The sequence below is a fragment of the Motacilla alba genome, chromosome 1, assembly GCF_015832195.1.
Source record: "Motacilla alba alba isolate MOTALB_02 chromosome 1, Motacilla_alba_V1.0_pri, whole genome shotgun sequence".
Lineage (NCBI taxonomy): Eukaryota > Metazoa > Chordata > Aves > Passeriformes > Motacillidae > Motacilla > Motacilla alba.
The window spans coordinates 84485802-84506075 of NC_052016.1; the positions used below are offsets into that span (position 1 = coordinate 84485802).

Sequence of the window (20274 nt, forward strand, 5' to 3'; positions counted from 1 at the left end):
GAGAGACAAAACTGCTGGCAGCAAATCAAAGAATCATTGTCCTCATTGTTGGCAGTGGACGAATAATTTAGCAGATGTAGTTTGTGGACTTGTGGGCAGTGCATACAATAGTTATGGACAATACAGTTATTCTCTGGTTTAAAGGCCTACAACACAATACAGTACAGTACATAACTACCCCAAGCTATTGTATTTAACAAATTAGAAAAGACCAGACTTTTTTGAGGGACAAAGGGTAAGTTATGCAAGAAAGTAAACCATCATACAGAAGAATATTTCTTAAGTTTCAATATTCTTTCTCTAATAGCATCACAGCCTTTGTTTCAAATTGGATGATTTTTAGTTAAAGTTTCCTGTGCTTGCAGAAATTGAATACCATCTGGAAATTAAAGCAGAGAAGATTGGGTTTTTATTCTGATTAGCTTCTGTTGTGCAATATTTATTGTTCATTTAGAGAATGTTATATTTCTAGGCACTATGCTAAATAAGAAAGGAGAGAGATGAGGAGATTAATTTTTTTTTGTGCTTTGGTAATGGTTTCAGATATATATCCTGGGGTTTTAAATAAGGCTTAATTAGAGTTGCATTAGCCTCAAAGCAAGATGAAGCATATTTGGAAACACAGAATTGAGATGTTATCAGTCTAATGTCACAGGAGAAGGCAACAGGGACCTGTAATTCAGGGTAACATTTTGCAGAGAAATATGTACAAAATATTCCAGCCCATTTCCCCTGCTTAAGCAGGGGAGCTAGAGGAGATTGCCCAGGATGTGCCTGTTTGGTTTACTAATATCTCTGAGGATGGAAACTCCATAACTTGAAAACCTGCTCAATACTTCCAGTAAAAATAAATGCTGTTTTTTTTTTTAATCTTACATTTTAATGGACTTTCTTTTATTCAAATTTGTTTCCATTGTCTCTTCTCCTGTCCCTGGGCACCACTGGCTCCATCTTTACCCTGGAATCAGGTATTTGTATATGCTGATGAGATTCCCCTGTATCTTCTCCAGGCTGAATCCAGTCCCTTTATCATCTTTCAAGTCCTTTATGGGAATGTTTTCTAGTACACCTCTATCTTTCTTGTACTGTTGCCCAGACCTGGACAGAGGACTCCAAATGTGGCCTCACCAGGGCTGAGTAGAGGGGAAGAATCACCTCCCTCCACCTGTTGGTGATACTCTTCCCAATATAGACCAGCCTTCCATTAGCTGCCTTTGCTTTTGAGGGCATATTGCTGGCTTGGTGTCCACCAGGATCTTGAGGGTCTTTTCTGCCAAGCCTTTGTGGCCCCCAGCATGTACTGGTGCCTTGTGATGTTCCTCCTCAGGTACAGGTCTTGATATTTGTCTTTGTTGGACTTGGTGAAGTTCCTCTGTGCCCATTTCTCCAGACTTCCTAGGCCCTCCGAGCAGCACGTCTATCTTGTGTATCAACCACTCCTCCAAGTTTCACACCACTGGTGACTGGCCTCCAGCTGGGCTCTGTGTTGATGGTCACATCCCTTTGAGCCTTGCTTGTGAGACAATTATCAGTCCACCTCCCTGTTTCCCATTTAGCCCATGATAAGTAAATCTGTCTGTGAGGATAAAATGGTGTTGAAATCCTTTCTGAAATCAAGAGAAAAATAAAATCTTGCTCTCCCTTCACCACCCTGCCAGTCTCATCATAGAAGGATGTCAGGCTGGTTAAGCACAATTTCTCTGTCATAAATCTGTGCTGACTACTTCCCATCATTGTCTTGGCTTTCATGTATTTGCAGATGGTTTTCAGGAGGATTTGCTCAATTGCTTTCCCAGGGACTGAGGCGACGCTGACCAACCTGCCAGTCCTCAGACCTCCCTTCCTGCCCTTTTTCAAGATAGGAGTGTCATTTACTTTCTTGCAGTCTTTGGGAATTTCCCTCAGTCACAGGGACCTTTCAAAGATAAGTAAGAGTAACCTTGCAGTGACATTGGCCACGTCCTTCAGCACCCAGGGTGCATTCTGTTAGTTCCTATGGGTTTGTGTACATACAGCTTGTTTAAATGTTCCCTTGCCTGATCATCCTCCCCCAAGGGAAAATCTTTGTCATTTCAGACTTTCCCATGGGTCTCCCACTGGCCTGAAGGCCAGTCTTGCCAGTAAAAATTGAGATGGAAAGGATTTCCGAACCTCAGCCTTCTCCATGTCCTGTGTCACCAGGTTGCCTGCCCCCTGAGCAGTGGAAACACATTATCTCTAGTCTTCCTTTTGTTGCTGTGATGCCCTTCTGGTTGTCTTTCACATCCCTTGCCAGATTCAACTCCAGGTGATCTTTGACTCTTCTAACATATCCCTGCATGTTCAGGCTGTGTCCCTGTTCCTCCTGAGCCATCTGTCCCTGCTCCCACCTCTTGTGGGCTTTCCTTCTTTCATTTGAGTTCTGTCAGGAGCTCCTTGCACATTCATGGAGGCCACTGCTGTGTGGATCTTGTTTGTATTCCAGAAGACATTATAGCATACCAATGTGCTGTATGGCAGGCAAATACTATGCCTTGGATGTTTGTTTATTTTTAATATCTTTATTTCCTTTTTGTATCCTCTTCCTCTCCACCCTGTAGCTATTAATTTGTTGGTTGTTAGTTATGTAGATCAAATGTTGAGAAGGAGATAATCTGATGGAAAAAAAAAGGCAAAGGAGGTTTTACTACCAGGATGAAATAAAAGAAAATACTAATGTAGGAAAGCAAAATGAGCAGTTTGAAAGCCTGAAAAGAATGGGAGACTGCATGGAAGCAAGGTTGATGAGTATGTTTAGAACAGATCAAGCCTTCAGCCTGGAAAGACTAAGACTGAACTTACTGGGGAATATGAGGGGAAAACCAGAAGAAAGCTTCAAAGTAGGGAGGTGATGTTAAGACGAGCATGGAGAAAAATTGGAGAAAGGCAGTAATAAACAGAGAGATAATAAGTTAACAAGTGAGATTAGGTAAGATCTGTATTTGGATAATAAAGGTAATTAACTGACACACTTTACTCTTGGTGATGTTGATTTGAACTTGTGGACTTCATCATCGCATAATGCTGAATTCAGTTGCACTGCATCACCTCTGTAGAGACTTCCCTCTGTGGTGGAGGCAGAGCAGCTCTGAGGCTGTGCTCCAGGCAGTGATGTCCTCTGCAGTGGTACCTGCTCAGTGACCTGCTTACACAGAAGTCTGTCCAGATCCCCACTTCATACTGGGTGTTTTTTGTTGTGTCTGGGTCTTGTGCCCAGAGAGATGAGCAGATCCTGTAGATCAGGGTATGTAATCCAGAAAGGGGCTAAACGGATGAGGCGGGTGTTGAGAAGACTCATGCTACAGAGACAGGTACAAGGAATAAGTAAAATTTTGAGGACTGTCCTGCAGAATACCCTGTTGGCGCCTGGTAAACTTATGACCACAAGGTGTTAGCAGACATTTTATGCCTTGTCCTCTTCCTCCACCTCAGCTTTTGTTCTCTATTTCCACATACTGATTTCAAGGTAGACATAATCTGCATATTCTGAAAAGAGCTAAATATCAGCCAGTGCTTAAGAAACAAAAGTAAAAATTTCAATTTCTAAGTAAATTTCTCTTTCCTTTCTAAAGGTTTGTAAGAATTATTTACACTATAAAACTTGAAAGTAATATTTCATATGAGAAATTTTTTTTACAGAATGCTGTCATATCAGCCATAATTTTGAATTTACTATGCAAGAATACATAAATGTATATGCCTATGTACTATGCCTAAATAATATCTTTTGAAGAATTAATAATGCTGGACTAGTATGATAACTCATATGTTAATGTTAGCTTATGAACTGGGAGCTCAATTTTACTCCCTTCTACTGAAGCTAGAACTGAAGGTTGTAGGAAAATTTAGAAAATATGTTTTCAATTCTGAAAGACCTTTTTCCTTCTCAGTGTAATGTGGTAAGTTACAAGATTAAAAAAAAATCTGCAAAAATGACCCAGCTGTAGGAGAAAATAAAAGGAATTAATGATAAGTTAGTGTAACTGGACATCCGATGTACTGTGTTTTGTATTGGTGAATGAGAACCTCTCTCATTTTGACCATTGAATGATTCAATTCTCTAAATTGAAAGACAATCACCTTGTAAGCACCTATATTAATAGCATTTGTAATGTGCTACAACTTTCACTAATGTTTTGTGTTTGAAAATGTAACCTCCAAAATCAAAATTTTCCCACTTCAAAATGTGACCGAACTGACTTATCAGGAATTCCAATAGGTGTATCCTTAAAACTTTCTGCATCTCTGTGAAGTGTTTATATGATGCTTAATAGTGTCTGCAAGCTGCTGTTTTACTCAACTTTCCTGAATTTCAAACATCTATATTTTACTCTCTTATATGCTTTTAACTAAGGTATAGTAGATGCATTTTTGCTTCGGTACTAATTCAAAATGTAATATTCATTTCTTTAGAAGACATTTTTGTTGTTGTGCATGCCTAGTGTTTTGTATGTTGTATATTGCATTCAGAATATTTTTTTCCTTCTCACCTATCCACAAATGCAATGCCGTTCCCATGACGCACCTCTGCTTGCTGTTTACCTGTATGTTAATTCGCTTGACTCCCATTGGCCCACTGCCATCATGTGCTCGCTGCCTGTTATTAAAAGACTCAGTCGACTGCCAAAGCAATGAAGCGACCTCTCGAAGCAACTGTAGACCTGGTACTTTGACCTTTCACCTTTTGCTTTGCATGTAGCTTTTTTTAATTTTATTTTGGTTTATTATAATTTATTTTTTTTCCTTCAGAGAAGCAACTAATGAAATTTGTATCGCTTTACTTTTCAAACATCAACCGGAAATGATTTCACATACTCATTAATTTACCGGAAGCTCTATTTATCCATCTCATTCTCATACGTAATAGACCGCAGACGATTTAGTTTGGTTCCTAACACAGTTTCATCTTTTTTAAATCTCTCATGAAAACTCGAATTGAGATAAAACTGCTTTTGTAATTGAAAATGCATAACGTAATCCATTAATCTGTATAATAATAGGAAATGATATTTAAATTTAAAAATAAAAGAAAATACTTGGCAATGAAACACAAGTGGTTTTTTCTCCCTGTAATATTTGAAAACCTACTTAAAGGCAATGCCATTTTCGTTGCTTTAAAGCAAACGTTTCTTTTCAGTAGTTGTGCTGCTACAGTTCTAGGTGAATAGTACCATGCTTTTGCTACCAATAACAAAATTTCACTCATTTTACATTGCTGTGCTTTGAGTTAATATGCATGGCAAGGCATCCTTAGCCGCTTTAAAAAATACTAAGTTTTTGTATTTATGTATATGTTACAGACAAGGTCTTAAAAATGGAGCCATTTTAACTAACTTTCTTATTTACAGGCCTTTCCTCCTGGTGTTCTTCACCCTTTACCAAAGAGACAAGCACTTGAAAAAAGCAATGGTGCCAGTGCCGTTTTCAATCCCAGTGTCTTGCACTATCAACAGGCTCTTGCCAATGCTCAGTTGCAGCAACATGCAGCGTTTATCCCGACAGGTATGTTGTATCCACATTGAACCAGTTTAGTGTCCCTGAGGTAGCCTCTGTGTCAGGCAGTTGCACTTAACAGAAGGTTTTATTATGCTCCCTTCCTCACTTGAGGTGAAGTCTGCGCAGATGATTGCACATTATTTTAATTCCTCTTGCAAAGGACAAGAATTCAAGCAGAAATTTCAACATGCCGATAAGCTGCTTTTTTGCACATTCATAGCCTCGCTCATCGTTCTCCAGAGTTTGCCCCTTTTTGCCTACTGTAAATTGGCTGGATTTTGACTCGTATCTGTTTCCACTAACAAAAATACTGGAAAAGCATCGTGCTTCAGGGATGCCACAGCATCCACCTGCTACCTCAGCTGCTGTCTTGCAGCTGTGGGGATTTCCCCAGCCCTACACGAGCACCCTGAGAAGGGGAACACCAGCCATAAACTTCCGGTCAATACCTGCGTGGAAGCACTGGCAAAAAGCATCACTCCCCACAGCTGCACTTAAGGGTATTCAGCCATCAGATGCATTTTCGTGGTTTTGGAGCACCACCAGAACTTTTCCTAGCATTTGTGGCTCATACCTGGGGTTATAATTCTTGATAGAGATGATCTGAAGATGAGTGAATGTAATTTACATTTCAGTGCTCGGAGCTCTGTGAAAATCAGAGCGTTCAGAGATGGCTTGACCTGCACCCTGGCTGGTAGCAGAGCAAGGGAAGGAATGTGCCGGGTGCTCGTGTAAGCAGTAACAACACAACCCTCTAAATTGTGTCAGTCACCCCCACTCCAACTTCCCAAAGGAGAATTTCCCTCCGAAGGAATTCTGTGATTTCATTCATTATTAACAAATTACGTATTTTAGCATCAGGGTGTTCTCGAGTGTGAACTTCAGAATAGTTTAAAACTACGTGTTTGCAAATGTGCTTGACATTTCAGCAATGTTATTTTAGTTTATAGAAATAATGTCGGTTAAACAAGGAATGAAAGGCAACACATGATGATTTCCCAATCTATCAGCATTCCCATATGTTTTTAAAGATAAAAAACAAACACAGATGGTTTTGACTTCATGGAATTTTTGTGTAAGGCCTCAGTAACAACCTTGGAGCCTGCCCCCATATTTGTAATAGTAAGTAAAAGCATAGCCTTATTTTTAGCACATCGGTGCACCAAAATATGTGTGGCAGAAAACACACTGACATTTATGGGAGTGTTTGAAAAAAAATAAATAAATGGTGAGACCTCCTATTTGGACGTGAATGGAAGACTGCCCTGTGCTTGAAGAACATACAGAAATTTCCAGAAATTTATTTCACATTGAAACTATGAGAATTTGTAGCATGATAGGTATTTTTCCTTCCTAAGCACTCCCCTTCAGGGCTTATTGCTCTTATTTGCAATTGACAAGGACTTCAAATTAACTAATGGAAAATACAATAGTTTAAATCTTTTTCAGTGAGAAAGCATTTGGATATTTTCCAGACTTTTGGAGTGTTCATGCTTCCTTAAGTAGCTCACTTTTTGTACTTTTTATTGTCCATCCCTCTTTCCAGCTAATTGTTGTAATTCTAGTTTTAGCTGACCAATTTCTGGTGGTAGGAAGGGTAGATCTTGGAACCAAACCTTAAGGGCCAGGTTGTTGTCAAGTCCCAACACAAGTGCATGATAAGAAAGAAGAAACAGAGGTATAAAATACCAGATGGAGCCCAAGCCCCAGAGTAGAAAACCTTTCTTAAAGTGATGAACCTCCTGCTCTTTTCAAACACCATCAGCTCCAAGGAAGGATATTAAAGAGAGGAGTAGGGTAAGGGAGGAGTTTAGAAAAAGGGAACACCCTCTATAAGAATGGGTGTCATGTGCTTTCCATTAAAGATGATACATCTGATATTCCCACATTTCCCGGGAAGGTTGGATTTGGTGGGTGTAAGGACTGTCATGCAACCCACATCTGAGGAGCAATGCATGACGTTATCTGTTGGATTTTAAATGATTATGTGATTTTTCTAAACTGGTATAATCTTCAAATGTGTTCCTTGTGTGTGTGTGCGTGTGTGTTAAATTTTAAGGCAAGTTTTGCTGCTGGAATATATATAAAACTTAATTGTTTTATATAACTTCTCTGCTTTATTAACCACTGGCTCCCCTAATAAAAAGTGTGGGGCTTGACTTAGCATGGCTTACCTCGGAAGTTCTGCACTTTGTTTGTTTTACATCAGTTTGACTGCTTTGTCACCTTCTCCTTATTTTTCGGTGAACGATCTTAAAAACAGCAGATCTTTTCTCTCTTCCCATTGCTGTTTGTTAGTGTTTCTATAGCCTCTAGAGGAGGAACTTTGTGTATTCTCTGGGGACTGTTCTGGGTAAGGTCATTCATAGTCACGCAAGTCCTGCGACGGTCCCCTGTGGGGCTGCAGTAGTTATTCAGCAGGAATACAGGAAGCATATTCGACTCTCCGTCAAATATGCACATACCTTGCACTAGTCTCCTTACCTGCTTGCCTTCACCAGCTTGCTGTGTGCACTGTACTGGAAATAGGCTGATCTCTTTCTTTCATTTGGCCTTTCCAGAAAGGTTAAGGGTGGACTAGGCACCAAAGGTAAACTGCATGGCAGGTGAGCAGTCATCCCACAGCACCTCTGAGGCGCGCCGGGAGCCTTCTGCTGGAATGTTACACGCTTTGAGGTGTTTAGCTTGGGACTTGTCAAAGTACTGTTTTCTTTGTGTTAAGAATGGCTAGGTTAACATCAAACACAAATTTGGCAAAGCCCCTGCAGTAGAATATTGTCTTAATTCCGCTTTCTTTTCCTGCCACATGTCAAAAAATTGGTGAATGTTGATTGCGCAACATTGAGCTGTCTGAATTATGCAGTGATTTCTAAAAGTCTCAAATACTGTGGTCTTTAACCACAGATGTTTTTATAAACAAAAACCTGTTGCTGCAAAAGCACTAAGTGAAAGGATAACATTAATAAGTTAAAAAGTTTATGAAGTATCTTGAATATGTACAGAAATATGCCAAAACCCACACAGTATATACAGAAGTTTAGTAAGAACACAATCACCTCTTTGTGTTTAAGCAAAACTGTGAATGACCTTACAGTTTCATTTAACTAACTTACTTCTCTGTGGTTATGCTTGAATCTCACTTTGAATGTTAACTCTAAACAGCTAACCTGTTTCTTCCCTTTATCCACTTTTTTCACCTATCATTGCATGACACGCAGGGTCAGTTTTGTGCATGACACCCGCTACCAGTATTGGTAGGTTCCAAATTTCTTTATTGATCTCTTGTTTTATACTGTTTATGATGTATATTCACTTGTTTCAAAAATTCTAGGCGAGATTTAGCCACTGACTAGATTTAAAGGTTCGCTTGTCCTTCTGGTTGACTTTGCAGAGTGTTTAGATTTGTAGACGAAAGCTGCAGTTTAGACATGATATCACCTGCTATAACAACTACACTGCAAAAGCATAATACCATGAATTCCAGTCTGCTTTTCAGTTTTCAAAGTTTTATTTCTCTTTATATTTTATATTGTCTAGTACTATAAAATCATAAAATACTGGAAAAAGCCAGCAAATTTCATCAGTGTTTGAAAGTTTCATAGTGGTGTGCCTATTTCTCCTTTGCTGTGTGTTAGAAAGTTTTATCAGCGTTTCCCAGAAATGCCTACTTTGATTCACAGAGGTTCTGTTGAAACTCGTGATCTGAATCTCACTCCTTCTTTTAATATATTTGCAACTTGAAATTAACATTTTGGGCATGCAGAGTGGAAGTCCAATGCCACGGCCTCTGAGACAGAAAAGTAATCTTTCTTCTAATGCCCTATCCAGTGATTTTATTTCTGGGTTTTGGGCCTACTCACATAAACAATTAAAATATCAAGCCTTTAAAACATCAAATTAATAATTCCCCCATGAAGAGGCTGATTAAAATTCATTCTTAAAATAAGGAAAAGCAGTGTCTTTCACAAAATCGATCTTGCTTTTTTAGATCAAACAAAGTAGTATATATATCAGAATAATTATTATCATCCCTCTCCTGATTTTTGCCTCAAGCAGATGGTAATTTAACTCTGATAAAGTCGAACACTTATGCAGTGCTAGTAGGAAAAAACACATAAATTGGATTATAAAGAAAGACAGCGAGTATCTAGCTTACTTCTAAATGAAGATACATGAAAATAATTCATTTTTAATTGTGTTTAAAAATTAAGATGAACATTTAACAGTTTTCTTCCCAGTATAAACCACTGGGGTTTTTTTAGTAGGATTTTATTTTGAAGTGCTTTATAGCTGTACTGGGGGAAAACAAATTTTGCATGTAACAATCCGCAGGTAATGGGCTATTTTGATAAAGGCCTCATTTGCACAAGTAATCTTCTTCTTGGAGACAGCACTTGCATTTTCAGTGGTCCTTACTCTTTTTTTTCTGGGAATCGCCGATTGTGTTGACAACCTTCCTTTAATTGTACTTGTAATAAGCTATTTTCCCTTTTTTTTTTATTTCTCCGCCACGCTTTCTCGCTTTGCACTGTGATTGCATGCCATCTGCCGGTTTAACCCATGACGATGGCTTGCCGCTCTTGATATTCACCATGCCAAAAATACCACTTCTCTTACCATAATGCTGCACCCTCCTGTTCATTGCTTCCATGGTTCCCCTCCTGAAAGTACCCATGATGCACAACGCTACGGCCGCCACTGTCTCTGCAGCAACAACTCCTGCAACAAGTGTTCCCTTCGCCGCAACAGCCACAGCAAATCAGGTTTGCTCCTTTTAAAGCTTTCTTTCACAAGATCCTGAACTCTAAATGAGTGCTGAGATTTTTATTTTATTTTTTTAACAAAAAAAATTCTCACTGAGAATTTTTTTTTTTATTTCTGTGTTTACCCCATCAAATTTTACTTTTATTTTTAAGTCGTTTATAGCAAGTGTTTGTGGGACAGGTTGCACTTATTTAGAGTTAACATTTGTTGCAAATAATAATGTAGCTGTGTTTTGTGTTGCGATGTTTGTACCTAATTACTGTGTAATTAACCCAGCTGGAGTTAGAATCACCGTAGCACTGGACTACTTACAAAAGTCTGTTATTAACTCCTAAGTTCAAAAGGAAGATCATCGCAGGTTTCAAACATTCAGGTGTGTTAATGTAGCCTTCTCCATGATGTGTGCAAGTCACTAATTTGTAAGCATGGAAGCTGTCAAAAAGTCACAAGCAGGACAAGGCAGCTGGAAAAAAAATGAATGTTTTCTGTAAATTCTAGTGATCAAAACAGCAATGAAGATACTTATGACTATGCCTGCTTTATATTTGAAAGTGTATCTTTGACCTGGGAATTATATTTCCCTAAGGAAGAATGCTTATAGAAAGAATCCCAAGGATTATTGTCTGAGGTAGGCTAGGAAAGATGATACTTTCTCCTCTTCTTCTGCAGTTTACGTTAATGGCAGTTTTCATTTTGGTTGGGTTTCCCCTCCTCCTGTAGGATCTGATTCCCAAGGAAGACTTATCTATTGCAGCCTGGGGTGTGTAGCTTTGACTCCTCTGTTGGGGTGGTTCCCACCCTGATGTACCGAGAGAGGAGTTTGCACAGCAGTTGGATCACTCTGTCTTTTCTCTTGTTCTGGGACCATACTCAGGCACTCCCACCTGAGATGGGTTCCCCTCAGGTTCTGAGAGGTCAGATGGAAAAGCAAACAAGCAGATTTGCTCACCAGAAGAAAGCAAAGGGCTATGTCCCCAACATCTTTCCTTGTGTTGCTCCTGGACAGACTGACAAGCTGTTGCAGACCCAGTAGAAATGCTGCCTGTTGGTTCCTTCCCCTCCACTTGCCAAGGACTTCGAAAGAAATATGTGAAAATGTTTTGCTTAATAATAATATACTAACAGGTTTATTTTTTTTACTGGCATTCCCAAAACTATTGAGGTATCTCATGGAAAAATATAACTTGCTGCAAGAGTTTATTTTCAATAATTTAGGAAAAATATACTACCTCTGAAATACATCCTACTTTCTTAAAGAAATACAAACCAGTCCATTTTCTTTGGGTTTTTTAAGGTTCGTTTGCCAACATTGTGATGTTTTTGCTTCTACCATTTTCACCAAAAGAGGGTTGTTGTTTTGTGCTTACTTTTCTGAGAGCTAGCTTGTGAAAAATGCTTGGGTTAAGGGTGAAGGTGCAGCAGGCAAATGGTGCATTACACAGTCCTTCCCAGAACAGTGTCTATAGCAGAAAATTGGTGGTATCCAGTGTAGTTTTGTGATCTCAAAGTGGTGACAGAGGGACTTGAAGATGCTAAGAGACTAGGAGAAAATGGCATGGTTTGGGGAGAGGTTGAGCCAGGGACCCTTTCCAGCCCAGGAATGCAGCTGGGGCAGCTCCACCACCTGCACTCCTGAGTGCCAGAGGGGCTGACTGGGGCTGAAGGTAGAATAAATACATGGATGCCTACAAAAGGACCAGAAAGCAGTATTTTTTTTTAACTTAATGGGAACACTTTCATGCAAGTAACTAGTGCCACTGAGAAGACAAAGGTGTGCCTTAATGCTCTTCCTCATCTATCAGGATGGCAGGCAGAGCCGCTTCTTTCCCAGTGCAGATTTTGTTTGCATTGAAGGATTATAGCATTTTAAATTTAACAGGAATTGTTTATCTAGTTGCATATGTGTGTGTATACATACAATTCCATGCTGAAATTAATAGATGGTTTAACAGGAGGATGGGTTTTCACTTGTTTTACTTCAGCCATTTGTAAGTTTGGCATCTAGATCATCTGCTTTTCTGGAACTCTGTGTTAGGACTTTTTCCAGGGAAAATTGCCCTGGAAGGTCTTGCCTCTGTCCCTTGCCCGTAGAATGAAATGTAGGTGTGCTACCAAAGCTCTGCACCACTGCACGTGGAGGAGATGAGTTGGGAGCTTGTTGGCTTCTGTAGTATGTGCCATCACAGTCTTCTTTTTTCTCTCTCCTGTCTTTGTTTTAGTAATTTAAAGTCTTTAAAAGTTACTGTTAAGAAACCATGTATTTCAAAGTAAGGAAAGCAGTAGTATTTAATTCTTCTTTATAAGAGACAAAACTCCCAAGTTTTCTGTTTATTTACAACATCTTAAGATTGGAGACAAAGTTACAATGCTAGGAAAGCCCCACGGTAACTCTGTGGCTCCAATTCTCAGTATTTCTTTAACCCAAGAAACATAGCAGGAGTAGGTTATTAAGTTGGTAATTAGCATGACTTTGTTCATGGTCATAGCATTCTTTGTGTCCCCTTGTATGGGTTTAAACTCTCCTGAGTATTTCAGAAAAGGACTTTTTTAATTCCCCACCAGATAAAATTTCCTTCTCTAGTCTGTGCCACACTGCTTTACATATCTGCGAGGTACAGTTTCCTCTTTCCAGTGTCTCTACCACAGTTTTTTTTTACAACCTGCAGCCTTCAGCTTGCAGCCTTCAGTCCCATTTCAGCTCCCACAGCTTCTCCTCACAATTCTGGGCATGAAAAGAAAGTTTTAGCAGAGCTTAATAATTTATCTGAATATCATTTGCTTTAGTATTCTGACCTGGGGAAAGATTGCAGGTCGTCCTGGGATTGAGTGTGATGATCCCAGTGTCTTTGAAGCACAAGTGGAAGGGAAAAGTCAACATCCCAAAAGTTATGGAGTCTCAGCTGATGGCTAATAAAACATAATAACTCCATTGGGTCCAGTAAAATATTCAGTATGTGCTGTCAGTACATATTTTGAAAAAAAAAGTCACTATGTCTCATGTCTTCTGTATATCCTTTCATTCAGAAAATAACATGAGTAAGAGCTCAAAATACACCTGCACTGGCACGCACTGTCAGTCGTGCTTGGCCAGCAACTCTGGGCTTTGTGTGTTCAACGTATGGCACGAGGCACATGAGAAGATTATGTAGACTTAAAGGCTGTATGTATTGTGTACATCTGTGCAGGGTGACACTAGTTAAGAATATATGGAAAATTTGGCATCCCATGCTTTTTCTGACTTACAGAGTTTAGGTTTTAAAAATAATTTTCTTGCAGCGTTCTTCAGAGGGGAGGAGAATTGCTTTGGTGCAATGCAATGTAAACAGGATGCTGCAAAATGCCCCACTTACTGTAGCTGCCAGGCTGTGGTGAGAGGGAATGGAGGGGAGGGGACTTCAGCTTTCCAGTGGAAGGTAGCTGGAAAGGTACATGTCCAGGAGTATGACTGGTCAAAGGTAAAAGGCCCTTCCCCTTTTCCTTCTTCTGCTCTTCACAATTGCGCCAGCCATTCCTGCCAGGATGGGCCTTGAAGCCTCAGCTGCTTAAACCCACTTCAGCAGCAGATGCTTGATGAATTTTCAGTTCAGTTCTTTGGAGATGCTGACAGCATTTTCTTGGAGCAAAGTTTGAAACCATGTGAAATAATGGTGAGAAGCAGTGTTAGGACATGAATCCAGAGGGTTTGGTCCTGGCTCCCTCTAGTGCATGCATGTGGACAGAGCTACATAGGACGTCCTGCTTAAAATATTAATACAGTCTTTGTGTGTAAATATGTACTTCAGAGATCTTTGTCAAAGCTTTTGTTACTCCTTCAGCTAGTGGACTAGCAATACTCAAGCAAGCAAGGTAACTGTTACCTGCTGAGCTTCACTAACAGGTAGAATCACAGAATCATTTAGGCTGGAAAAAACCCAGGACTGCAAAGTTCACCACTAAACCATGCCCTTAAGTGCAGCAGTCTTTTAAATACCTCCAGGGATGGTGACTGCTTTGGGCATGGTTTCAACCCTTTCCATGGAGAAATGTTTCCTAATATCCAATCTCAACCTTCGCAGTACAACTTGAGGCGATTTTTCTCTCATCCTATCACTTGCTACTTAGGAGAAGAGACCAATCCCCACCTTGGTACCACCTCCTTTCAATTGGTTGTAGAGGGAAAGAGCAATATTTACTGGCTGTTTTTTTAGGCTAAGAATGTACAGTGCTGCAATTTCAAGATGATACAAAAGTCATAGATCTTAAGGAAAATTATTTTGGAAGCTTTTTTCTCTTCTTGTTTTGCTGTTTACTTTATGAGAAAATACAGGATTAGAAAGATAAGATAGAGCCTATTTGGAGATAAGGATGTTCCTGTAATGGAAATGCAGAAAATTGTGACTTCCTCCACCCTGCACACCAAAGGTAATTCAACAGAGGATGGTTTATCCTGACATTATTTGAGAAAGATGTTATTCTGACTTTTGGGGCTGAAGATCACTTTTAAATACTGGCAAGCACCTCCTTGTGGGGGCTTTAAATTTCTAAATTAGAAAGCCTCACTACTTTTCCATTTATATATATTTATCTTGTTGAGTCCTTCAAGGATTAGAACTCAGCCCAAAATTAAGACACTTAAGTGTTGTTGTCTAAGTATGGGTGTCTACATGCAAGATACAAGTTTAAATACCCATTGTAGACTGTGAAGTTTTATCAGCCCAGTCAGATGAAATCTGGAGAGTAGCCTGGCTTGTCCTTCAAAAGTCTCACAGGGCTTGGTTTGGTTGCCTAAACATGTGTCTGGTGACGTTTGAGATTGTCCTAAGATAACCTTGGGTTAAAATGTCTGCGTTACCCAAGACATTTTCACAAACTTGGCAGATGCAATACAAGACCTACAGACAAATTTGCATACCTACTTCTGAACTGGCAGTGAGATGACATGCAAGAGGCATTAGCCCTTAGCCCAAGTGGTAATAAACCCCTGGTGAGCCCATGACCCAAGCTGGTAAGACATCAAGGGATCTCCAGGCTTTGCTGGCTGACTGACTAGGTTGTGTCACCTCAGTGAGTGTGGCAGGGGGTTAAGACACCAGCATTTCTGTGTCCTAATCTGTGTCCTCAGGTTCAGTGAGTGTTTCCATAGTTCCTGGTTATTAGAGGACATATACCAAATTCCAAGCAATATGAGTCTTGCTCACATGGCATCAATTCAGAACAGTTCATGGCTTTATTTTTTTTGTACCAATGAAAATGGGCAGAGACTGATAGTATAAAAATAGCATAATAGAGAATGCTGCTTAAAGATGTTATTTCGTGACATTATTCTACTGGTTATATGACCTTTTATCAAGAAGGAGATAGTAAAGAACATATCCAAAATTAAAATTAAATACTTAGAGCCTGTGTCTAAAAAGAAATAAAAGATCAACAGGCTGTCTCATGCTAAGGCTTGTGATTATCTGGCACAGCTGCTTTAAATTATGCATCAGCATTTGCACTGAATTAGGTGGCAATTATGCAGATATTAATTATGAAATCATTCAGTAGCCTTCAGTTCTGTCAAAATCTGTTAGAATACAATGAAGCAAAAATAAAAATAGTAATGTTTGAGTGTCACAAACAAAAGGACATTTTAAATATTTGCCCCAGGATTCAAAAACTACTTAACATAGTGTAAAATACAAACATGCAGAGCTTTTGGGATTTGGGACATCATGTGTGGTGGCTTTGTCAGGAAGGAGCAGAGCTGCTATGTGCAGCAACTGAACCCCACTCCTTGCCAAGGTGCCCGCAAAGGCAGCACCACTCCCATGGGAAGCTGATTCTTCTCAGACCAGAATGTCTGCGGGGGCACTGACTCGAGGTGATCTCCCCTTCTGCACAAAGCAGACATGCCAGTTGCTCCCTTGTGCAAAAATTCCTTGGTGTCCCCCAGCAGGGTTTCCTCTCCATTCCTCTGTAACCCCAGGAAGCTGTCTGGCAGGGCAGAGAGCTGCCCATAGCACTGCTGACAAGGCTTTTACTGTTTCACATTCCCTTTCTTCCTCATGGAAACCTGCTGTACTTGTAAACAGGGAGAAAAGTAGCAATATGCTGAGAAAATGAATTGAAAAATCTGGTAAATTGTAAGAAATGGACTATTTTTGTTGTTGTTTAAAAGCAAGCTTTTGAGAAAGAAGGTGGGAAGTGGAAACAAATGTTATTTACAACCTTAGTGCCAGCACACAAGAACATTACAAATAAGAGCCTATGCAAAATTCATAGAAAACCTTTAATTGCAGTTTCTGAGGGAATGAGGGAACAGGTAGGAAAGCACTTCTTTGTGAATAATGAGTATCTAAATAGTTTTAGTTTTGTTTTGGGTTTTTTTTTCTGACTGAAAGTTTTGGTCTAAAAATTCCATAAAGTTCCAAGTTAAATGCTCCTATAGAAAATTCCATTCCAACAGAAAGAGTGATTTGAATCTGACTTGGAAAAGTCCAGAAGAGGAGACAGAGGAACAGGTTCCATCCTCAGACACATTATCAGAGGGAATGCTTTCAGGGAGCCAGCTCAGAGGAGAACAGTGTTGGGGCATCTAGCAAGCCCACCTAAGGACTGTCCATCTTGCTTTGTACCTGTACCAGGCTGGAAAAACAAACCTATGTGACCCTTGATCATGAAAAATCATTTCTCTAGAGAAGATATTTAAATAGCAATAGCTTATCACAGTAGGAAGGGCAAACTGCTTGCTGCTTCTTTCATGCTAGACACACAAGAATCACAAGCCTCATCTCACTCAAATTATTTCGTCTGACACCGGTAAGTAGCTGGGACTCACAGACTCAAGAAGTGAGAGTTTCCATTATTAAAGCCCACAGCAAATCTTGAACAGTGTCAAGAAAACATCCTTTGAACTGCCTAGAAACAACTGATGGTACAAAATAAGTGGCAAAAAATGTTTTCTAAGGCACCAGAGAAGCAAAACTAAAAGATTACCCTGGAAAATATAATGAAACTCTATTTTAGTTTCATGCAAACTTTACTGAGTCTTATTTTAAAATAGTTTTTGGCCTCTTCACATAGCATGTTGTTTATTTGTAGATGATAAAAAATTCCAGCAGGCTTGTATATGGAATTTTAGATTGCATGTTCATATACAAGAAGCCAGTGGGGAAGAAATGAAAAAAAATCTCTGTTTTGTTTTGGGTTTTTTTTAGAAATTCTCCCATCATACCCCTCTCCCCTGTATAGGACTAAAACCTGACTTCCTCTGGTATCCTGCTAGATGGCAGTGTCACACAACATAAGCAGTAAGCAAAGGCTTCATTCTTTTATGTAACAAAAATCAAAACAGATTTCCCTTCCCTGTTATAGAAATTTAAGGAAAAAGTGTTGATGCTTGATATGATAATTTCTTTTTATGTTCTTGCATTCAATTATTCAACAACTGATACTTTTACAAGTGGAGTAAAAGTCTTTTGGAGCATGTATTTATTATTTAAACATAGGAAATTATTTCTGAAGTCCACTAATTTTGTAGGCATTTGGGGCAAAATGAGTGTTTCATGGTTTATACACACAGCTCCATGTGAGTCCAGGTTTTTCCATCATAAAATTTTAACAACACAGAGCAGTGTGAAGCTGCAGATGTACTTGTCTAGGGTCCTGTCCTTTAAAATAATTGCATCTGGACATCTCTAGGTGCTCCAAGTACTTTCCCTTGAATTAAACAAAGATCATATTTTTATCTTGGTGTATGATTTATTGCCTACTAGAAATTCCAGTCTTTGGCTTTGAGTGTGCAGGAGGCTGCACTGGAAACATCTGTATATTTAGTTTTGTTGATTGTATCTGTTGTGACTTTCAGCTGGATGCAAACATTTGCTAACTTGCCTGACTTCATTTTTAGTGCAATATCACCTGCCATGGCATACACTAGTATGCATGGCTGTTTATGTGAGAGTAATCAGATAAGAAGAAAATTAAGGAAGTGGTAAGTAGTCAAAAGTTAGGAAAGTTAAGATTTCCTCAGAGTAGTTACGAGTACAGTGAGTTTTATAAAACTGACTCAAGGTCTTACGAGTAATCTTCATGAACATAAATTTGGTACTTTTCTGTGTTCTAGTTTAGTTCTGGATGTTGTCTCTTGCTTTGAAGGGAGTCTGAACAGGAGTGCCAGGTTTTGGGAGAGGAGGGGTTTCAGAGTGATGGTAACTGCTGAGGAGTCTGCAGTCACAGTGCCAGCTGTGCCCTGTTTGCAGCGGTGCCTTTGCCTAAAAAGGATGCTGCATGTGTATTGGCAGCCTCATGTTGCATGATGTGGGCATGCTTGGTGTCTAAAAGGAAAATGCAAAGCAGATTTTGTTAAAAAAAAAAAGGCTAAATGAGGATGTCTGGGTGGAGAAGTAACACCCCTGCAAGAGAAATATGGGCATTTCCACAGATAATGCCCAACTTGTGCTTGGCTTTCACTCATTTGTGCTCTCAGTTTCTCTGTGCAAGCCTATTCTGATAGTTTCTAAAATTCAAGAAGAGGAGGAAAATTACCTAAAAGTAGGAAGTGAAAAATACAGATTATTGCAGTAGCTCAGACCTGCTGGGAGGTAGAATTGAGTGGCTATCCAAAACAGTCACTGTATGGGTGCTCCTAAAATACTACAGCAGTGGTTTTCTCACTTCTCTGTAGCCTGTCTGCTGCCTCTGCAATGAGTTAAAAATAGATTTTGGTAGAATATATTAGCGTATGTTATGATCAATTTTTAGCACTGCATTATTTATTACTTTAAAGAAGAATAAATAAAGCCAGATTGCTTTCATTTCTAAACCAAGTAATCCTCTGTTTCTCCAGAGCGAGTAAATACTTATTAAGTTGAACTTCAATATTGTACATTATTACTTGAGTAAATACCTATTGAAGCTCATAAGCAAGCTAAGGAGTTGGCAGCACAAGTGGCTTTGGTCTCTTCTCTCAGGACTTTGTGACTATTAAATGAGAAAAATGGTGCTGCTGAACCCTTGAACCCTTTGGGATCCCATAATTGCCTTGAACTTTTTTTTTAGATCATCATGAAGAGCTGGATTCAGACAAGGTCTTAGTCAGTTTTATGACACTCTAATGGCCAACAGCTTGTGCCTGATGGAATGAAAATGTGCAAGCAGATGTGTCCACTACAGCATGGACATCTGACCCTCAGCCATTTCCAGAGGCATATCATCAACATATGGGACAGGCAAAACTGCGCACACTCAAATTTAGGGAAGAAGAAAGAGAATGGCACAGGGTACCAGAATTACCATGTGAGGGAATGGGCTATGAGAAAGCCAAGGAAATAGGACCTGCAGCCCTCAGGAAACACCTGATGCCCCCATATTAGAGCCTGTATGGCCAGGCAGCCATCTGTGGCCCAGACATCTCACTCACTGTGTTCAAATCAGAGGTCATCTTATTGATGAGCAAAGTAGATAAATATTGGGGCTGAACTGGATTAATGGAAAAGCAATAAGAGAAAATCCTCCTTTAGCCCTGGATTTAAGAGAGGACCATGGTTAGTGAATAAAACAAAGCACATATCCATTAAATGATGATATGCAGGAAACGAGAACAGTGTTTCAGGGGAGAAGGAGTAGCAAAGGAAAAAGTCCAGGCTGCATTTAATGCAAGCAAGAGTTGGAGCTGGCTCATCTGTCAGTGGTCAAGACAGGGGTAAAACCTATCCCATGGGACAGTCTTGGTGGGAGCCCTGGTGTGGGCAAGTGGGATGGTGCTTCATGGAGGTGCTGCTGCAGAATTTGTAGGAAAAAGAAAGTGAAAAAGTCCATCTGTAAGGTTACGTAAAAATTGACCAGGCATATGTAAGATAAGACCAGGCATAACTGATACAATACGGATTACTTTCAATAAGTGTCTGAACAGTTACTCATCTTTTGCCACTACTAATTAAAAAAAAAATAAAAAATAAAAAAAGAAAAGTTGTTTATTTTGAAAAAAAGGAACGAGGCACATGCCACAAGAGAACATTCTAAGAGAAAATGAAA

General features: G+C 39.6%; 1 protein-coding gene across 9 annotated transcripts in view; it reads left to right on the forward strand.

Annotated features, from left to right (window-relative positions):
• MBNL2 (muscleblind like splicing regulator 2) overlaps positions 1–20274 on the forward strand; it is a 104988-nt gene that overhangs the window by 78806 nt on the left and 5908 nt on the right. For 4 of the 9 annotated variants that reach the window (XM_038158627.1, XM_038158702.1, XM_038158646.1 and 1 more), the window contains 4 exons: positions 4629–4682; positions 5367–5520; positions 8733–8768; positions 10183–10277. In XM_038158627.1, the coding sequence (XP_038014555.1) occupies positions 4629–4682; positions 5367–5520; positions 8733–8768; positions 10183–10277 (339 nt within the window). The remainder of the gene's footprint in view (positions 1–4628; positions 4683–5366; positions 5521–8732; positions 8769–10182; positions 10278–20274) is intronic. The other 5 variants (XM_038158666.1, XM_038158675.1, XM_038158656.1 and 2 more) reach the window with 5 other exon arrangements.